Source organism: Mus caroli, chromosome 5, assembly GCF_900094665.2.
Source record: "Mus caroli chromosome 5, CAROLI_EIJ_v1.1, whole genome shotgun sequence".
Taxonomy (NCBI): Eukaryota; Metazoa; Chordata; class Mammalia; order Rodentia; family Muridae; genus Mus; species Mus caroli.
In genome coordinates this window covers 84,177,459-84,183,886 of record NC_034574.1, presented here as the reverse complement: position 1 = coordinate 84,183,886, position 6,428 = coordinate 84,177,459, and the positions used below count along the sequence as shown (strand labels likewise).

Sequence of the window (6,428 nt, the reverse complement as noted above, 5' to 3'; positions counted from 1 at the left end):
GTAATTAAATTAAGATGAGGAAACACTAATCCAAACAACCAAGTTGGCAGATTTAAAGGCTCCTAGGAACCTTGAATTGGCAGCTTAAGCACTGGGAGCCGGCAGCTTTTAAGGATGCAAGCATTCCTAACCACAGCTATGTAAGACAGTTTCCTGCCTTCTCTTCACTAGAAAATACCTTGGCTTCTAAATGTTGATTTAAAACAAACACATGGAAGCCAAAGGAGATAATGTCTGTGGGTGGGATCCTCCTGATAACCCTTACAGTGTTTTTTATTTTTCTTATAGCCATTTAATAGAATATCCAAAGGACTTCATGGAGCTAAACAGCCCCAGGACTGCATGAGAAGCCTTGTACCTACAGTGACACAGATATTGTTTTTGTATCTCAAATTGTTGCCTTAATCTAGCCATCAAAATTTAATATTTTTCTCTAAGGAGCAATTTGGATAAGGGTAGGACTGAAGGTAATGGAGAGGAAGACGGTGTCTACTGAATTCTACTGACAAGTTGGATGCTTTACTTCTTGTCTCTGATCACCAACCTCAGTCAAGTGCACCCGTGGAAGTTAACAGTGCCAGGTGACACTTGTCCACAGATCAACCAGGAATATTCTCAAGTGATCCTTTCATTCCCTGAGTCTTGAGGATAAGCCAGGCTTTGTTTCCAGTCTCCAGTCTGTGGACTCTCCTGTTGGCAGGCTCTTCTCTCCTGTTCTGACCCCACCCTGACACTGGTATGCACATCTTAATCTGAAGATGACAGTAGGGAATTTCTGTAGTTGGTCCATGACAAAGGCTATTATGTCTATTATAAAGAAAAGAACTGGTTTTCATTTGTAGATCACTTGGCCACCTCTCTAGGTTTGCCAAGAATATGGATTTTCCATACCCTGTCGGGAGAGATCCCCTAGGCTATGGCAAAGAGAAAGAGCTGAATGTTGCGTGTCCTTGAACAAGTCTGCACAATTAAATGTGTGTCTGGTGGGTTAATTCAAAGCCTTGGAAATGATCATAAATGGCAGTGCTAGGACATTAGTATGCTCCCTGGATTTGTTAAAGAACTTTATATTGATTCAATACCTTTGTGCAAATTTAAAAGTATAGAGATGCCATTCTTTCCAAAAAAGATCTACAGCATGATTTGTCGTTTTTAAATTAAAAATTTTTTGTTGTTGTTGTTCTTGTTGTTGTTGTTTTGTTTTGTTTTTGTCTTTAAGACAGTCTAGATAAGTAACCCAAACTGGCCTTGAAGATTTGAGATTGTCCGTCTGCCTTCTAAATGCTGAGATTACAGACCCACCACTAATCCTGGCGTCTCATTAGCCACTCCCTGAGGACAAGCCACATGGTTAGCTGTAGCTACTTGCCTTTGATCTTAACTGCATTTCAATCTACATACATCTATGCTCCTGTATCTGAGGCACAAACATGAAAAAGAAAGGCCACAAGGTGTTGAGATAAGACTGGACTGAGCGAGGCTGTCCAACTCCTTATCATGTAATCGAATTCCTACCCCTAATGAGCTGTTTCTTGGGAAGCAGCAGGTATTCCCCTCATTTAGGTTACAGAGTGAAGTGAAATAAAACAACAGAACACATTTTTTTTTAAACACACGGGTCTTCTCAAGACTGGAACATGGGTCACTAGTTGCTCAGAGTCTCCCGAGGTCACCGATGGATTTGCATAATTCAGAGAACTATCATCCAGAACTTGAAAAGTGTGGTGTGCTCTTAAATGTGCTGCTGGGGAGATCTGTGCCAAAGGTTTGGACAGAAATGTGGACTCACCCAGCACAGCAATGCCAGACTCTGACAAATCCAATGCCAACACTTCCACTGCATCTTGGCAGAAGTCCCCATCTGATGTCATCAGTCGATGATGTAAGGTAGAAAGAGTGGTAGTTTGCAATAGCGCTTCTGGTAACCCTTCCCATATGTGTGGGCTGCAAGCTATCAATCTTTATATCACACGCAAGATAGCATGTAACATTTTGTAACGTCGAGAAGTCAGTCGGCTTACTCACAAGACTTCTGCACACAGGCACTGTCCTTGTGTTCAACGTCAACAGTTTCAATTGTTGGTGTTTGTCTTATTTTCATAAGACATGGTTTTTCAATTAAATATAATGAAGGAAAATCTTACTGACGTCACCAAAGTGGATGCGTCAAAACTGAAGGATTAGATCTGTATGGTGGCAGGAAATTCTAAAAGATGGGTCAGTTTATAATTTCATCCTATGAAAACATGATTATAGGAAAAGTTAACTTGGGATACAGTGACAAGCTGTTGTAAATCATTTTTTTTGTAAAGTTAATAGCTTTGTATGGGTACTATTACAGGATTTTCGCCACCCCTACCATAGTCTAAAGAACTACATAATGAAGTACTTATGAATGTGGCTGACCAAAGGATGTACTCTCACAGAACTGAGAGGCAGACATAGCAGGAGGCAAAGGCAGAATGAAGGAAGTTCGATTTCTTGGACTGACTGGTTTTGTCACAAACACCATAAATACATCACTGATGATCCACCTACATAGCTGAAAACATAATTCTGAGGCAAAGGTTTTTATTGAGTTGTTTGTCTCAGAATCTTATTGTATTTATTTCAGCTTTTTGTATGTGCACAGATGTTGCCAGATGTCCCTTCGGCTCCATGGGTATGTCAGAGAATCTTTTCTGAAAAATCAACCCCTACCCCTATTGTTAGATCATAAGAAGCCCATAATCAGATAACTTTCATAAATTCTGGTCTAGGTTTTTGTGTTGTTTAGCTGGGTGTGGTTTATATTGTTAATAAATTGCACTCTGTGAGTGAAGAAGATTGAATGTGTGTGTTACTGGTTTTTGGAGGGAAGGGGTTGTTTTGTTTTGGTTAACATTTTGATTTGACTATCTGGAAGTCAACCTCTGATGTTCTAATTTGGGGTTATTATGTCTGAAACATGTAAGCCCTTATAGACAGTAAATGTGTGTGATCATTTACGGTGCCTCTTGCCTTTCCTCAAGAGGAAGTCCTTGGTCAATTGAAAGTAGGCCTGTAGTGTTTCTTCCTGGACTCTCCTCGACTTTTCTACCTCTTTTGAAATGCTCAGGAAGAGGTAGCTTTCTAGGTGTGGTTACTGGAGTCACTGGGTGGAACCAGCACGCCCCACCCCTTGGCATGATGTAACCTTGCACATGCAGAAAGTGCTGACATGCAAAGCAGCTGCATTCCATTCCTTCTGCAGGAAACACAAAGACAAAGAAATTCCTTCTCTTCAAAGGAAAGCAGAACTCTGTGTTCTTAAAGAGGGGGATGAAAAGCTTATATGCATGGCTCTTGTGGCTGACTATCACTGTAGCCATATTTAAGTCTGGTTTTTCTTTTAATTAATCTCAAGATCAAGCTGTTCTGCTTATGAGAAAAAAGAAATAAGCTCATAGTTCTAGACTGAATCCAAAAAAAGAAAAGACAGTAGCTGTTATTGCTTTGTAATTTCATTTTGTATATCTTTTCAAAATAAATTATTATTTTACAAACTGAACATGACAATATATAGTAAGGATAATATCCATGGGTATTTGGGGGTTAGAAATGGGGCTGAGGATGGAAGCATTGAGGATAATCTTGCCTGCCATGCAGTTATAGGAGGTATTTTTTAGTTCTATTAGAGTTCAATTTTGGAACTGCATGGGTCTTGTAGAGACTGGAACCAAACCACAAAGAATATAAGAGACTTGCCCAAGATTGAATCATGTAACAGAAGCAATTCCAAGGAGGGATACTGACTCCCTAGTAAGTATTTCTACGACTGTTTCTTTTTTTAACCTATGTGCAAATATGCTATCAACACATCAAAAAATGGTTACATTCCACATGCTGTTGTTCCTATATATAGTTTTCAGTTTCCATTTTGGGAACAATTGTAAGCTTTTAGTCATTAGGTGAATTGTCGGACTTCAGTTCAAGCGATGGATACCAAGTGTGAGTCTTCCAATGAAAGGCTGAGATGATAAGCAAAAACATCAGGGGACAGATGAGCCCACACAGGCTTTATGATCTATATAGGAACATCTACTTTGCCTGCTCTGGATCTGCTGTCCAGGTGACTTTCAGTCCTCAGGAATTCATCTGCTTCTTCCAAGCTACATGAATGAAGTTTGCAAACTGTTGTCACCAGCTGGGTAGGATTGATGCTGCCCTTGGATACCCCATTTTCTTTTAGTGGTTTAGGTGTAATGCATCTTTGGTTCACTCAAGGAGCTGAGCCATTCACTGTTTTCATCTGAAAATTGATACCAAATTCCCTGAAATCCCATGAGGACAGATATTTTGCTATTAGGTCCATCGAGACGAGTGGCCCAAAATGTTGAGTACCTGAAGAACCCGGGAGTGGCATTACTTGGACTTGATTGATGTGTGGTGGAAAACAATTAAAATGAAAATTCACATCCAAGATGGTCAGAAGTATAGAACAAATCTTCCTGCAGTGACAACAACCACCCAACAGCAAACCCAAAGAAGGGTAGTGAACTTGGCTTCTTTACTGTAGCTCATTCCCATAGCTTCTGTGGCACCCAACGATAACCAAAGCTAAGAACCAATGGTCAATTACTGCACTGTGACCCAAACCACCATTTTGTTCAAGTTAGCTTATCACATTTTTGTATCATCCAAAGATCTCCATTGGAGTCCCTGTGGCTTTTGACAGACGGCTTGATGACTATGTCTTATAAGGTCTCACAATGGGCTCCCTTCAGAGCAGATGATGTAGGGTGATTTCGGATTTATACACCTAAAACAGAGAGAACATTGGTTTCCATAAGAGTGCTGTGTGTTGATGGTGACAGATTACACATGCAAGTGTGCTGCTGTAGCAGTTGCCTTTGGTACTCTACTTAGATGCCATTTATCTACTGGTGGATGCATTATTCAGTAGTAGGAAGTAACCCATCCACAGAAGCATCCTACTCTAGAGGATTACCCAGGGCCAACAGAGTGCTTTACCAACAAGTTTCTAAGAGATTGTGAGACCCTGATTTCTACCCCACTGTGATCATCAAGACCCATGATTGACTGATATGAAGTATTAAAGCCAAGTATGATGGCATTCACACCCCATCTCTCCCTGTGGAATCAGGCTGAGACAGCACTGGCACTGAAGCCACACCTTTGCTTAGCAGCTTTGGGCTATGTTGTCTTCTTTCATTAGGTCACTACACATTTTGTCTTAGATGTCACACTACCACCACCATCACACACGTGAGCATCTCCATGTCCAGATCTTCTAGAGAGTCTGACTTTCCATGCCCGGCTCATGAATGTATACAGATCTTTCCTCCTCTTCCCCCTTCCTCCTCCTTCCTTCTCCTTGATTTCTTCTTTCTCTTTCTCATTAATATTCTTCATCTAGTTGACCAGCATAAAGCTAATCAAACACATATTTGATTCTTTCTGATAGACATCTATTAAGCAAAACAAACTTTTCTAATTTTGGTCATGGAATTTTAGTTGTTTTTTTTTTTTATTGAGAATAGTGAATGTACCATAATATGAATATTAGTGTAGAAATATATTTGTTCTTAATGTGACTGTCATTAAATTGTGACTTTTTCCTAGTTGTGTGGATTTAATGAGAAATAACCAGTGTGGGGAAACTAGAAATAATATGGGATATACATAACTAATATAAACTTGTTTTGTAGATTAAATTCTTAGTATTGGGTTTTTTTAATTTATTTATTTATTATATGTAAGTACATTGTAGCTGTCCTTAGACACTCCAGAAGAGGGCAGCAGATTTCATCACAGATGGTTGTGAGCCACCATGTGGTTGCTGGGATTTGAACTCGGGACCTTCGGAAGAGCAGTCGGCACTCTTAACCACTAGCCATCTCGCCAGCCCCAGTATTGGGTTTTTAACACTGAACAATATTGCTGAAGATTAACTCACCTTGATGTCTAAAGAGTAAGTGGTCAATGTGTGTCTCGTGTTTTCATTTATTTCTTAATGTTCTGTTTACACAACAATATTTATGCTTTGTGGGACACTAAATGTCTACTCATCAGTAAGATGTATTTAATCTCTGCCTTCTAAAAGCCTGATATCTTTCCCACTTTTAACTTTGACTCAGGCAAACATAAATAAGAGGAAAGAAAATATAAATTTGCATTATTCTAATTGTATTGGAAAGGTTTCTTTCTGTGTGTCTTCCTTCCTTCCTCCCTCCCTCCCTCTTCCTTCCTTCCTTTCCTTTTTCCTTTCCTTTTTCTTTTCCTTTTTCCTTTCCTTTCCTTTTTCCTTTCCTCTTTCCTTTCCTCTTTCCTTTCCTCTTTCTTTTCCTCTTTCCTTTCCTCTTTCCTTTCCTTTCCTTTCCTTTCCTTTCCTTTCCTTTCCTTTCCTTTCCTTTCCTTTCCTTTCCTTTCCTTTCCTTTCCTTTCCT

At 39.7% G+C, this 6,428-nt stretch overlaps 1 protein-coding gene across 3 annotated transcripts in view; it reads right to left on the bottom strand.

Moving 5' to 3' along the window:
- Window positions 1–3,469: 3,469 nt before the first annotated feature.
- Epgn (epithelial mitogen) overlaps window positions 3,470–6,428 on the bottom strand; it is a 7,814-nt gene continuing 4,855 nt past the window's right edge. Inside the window, exon 5 of one of the 3 annotated variants that reach the window (XM_021163895.2) lies at window positions 3,470–4,780. In XM_021163895.2, coding sequence (XP_021019554.2) covers window positions 4,726–4,780 — 55 coding nt within the window. In that variant the 3' untranslated portion in view covers window positions 3,470–4,725. The remainder of the gene's footprint in view (window positions 4,781–6,428) is intronic. The other 2 variants (XM_029478053.1, XM_021163896.2) reach the window with 2 other exon arrangements.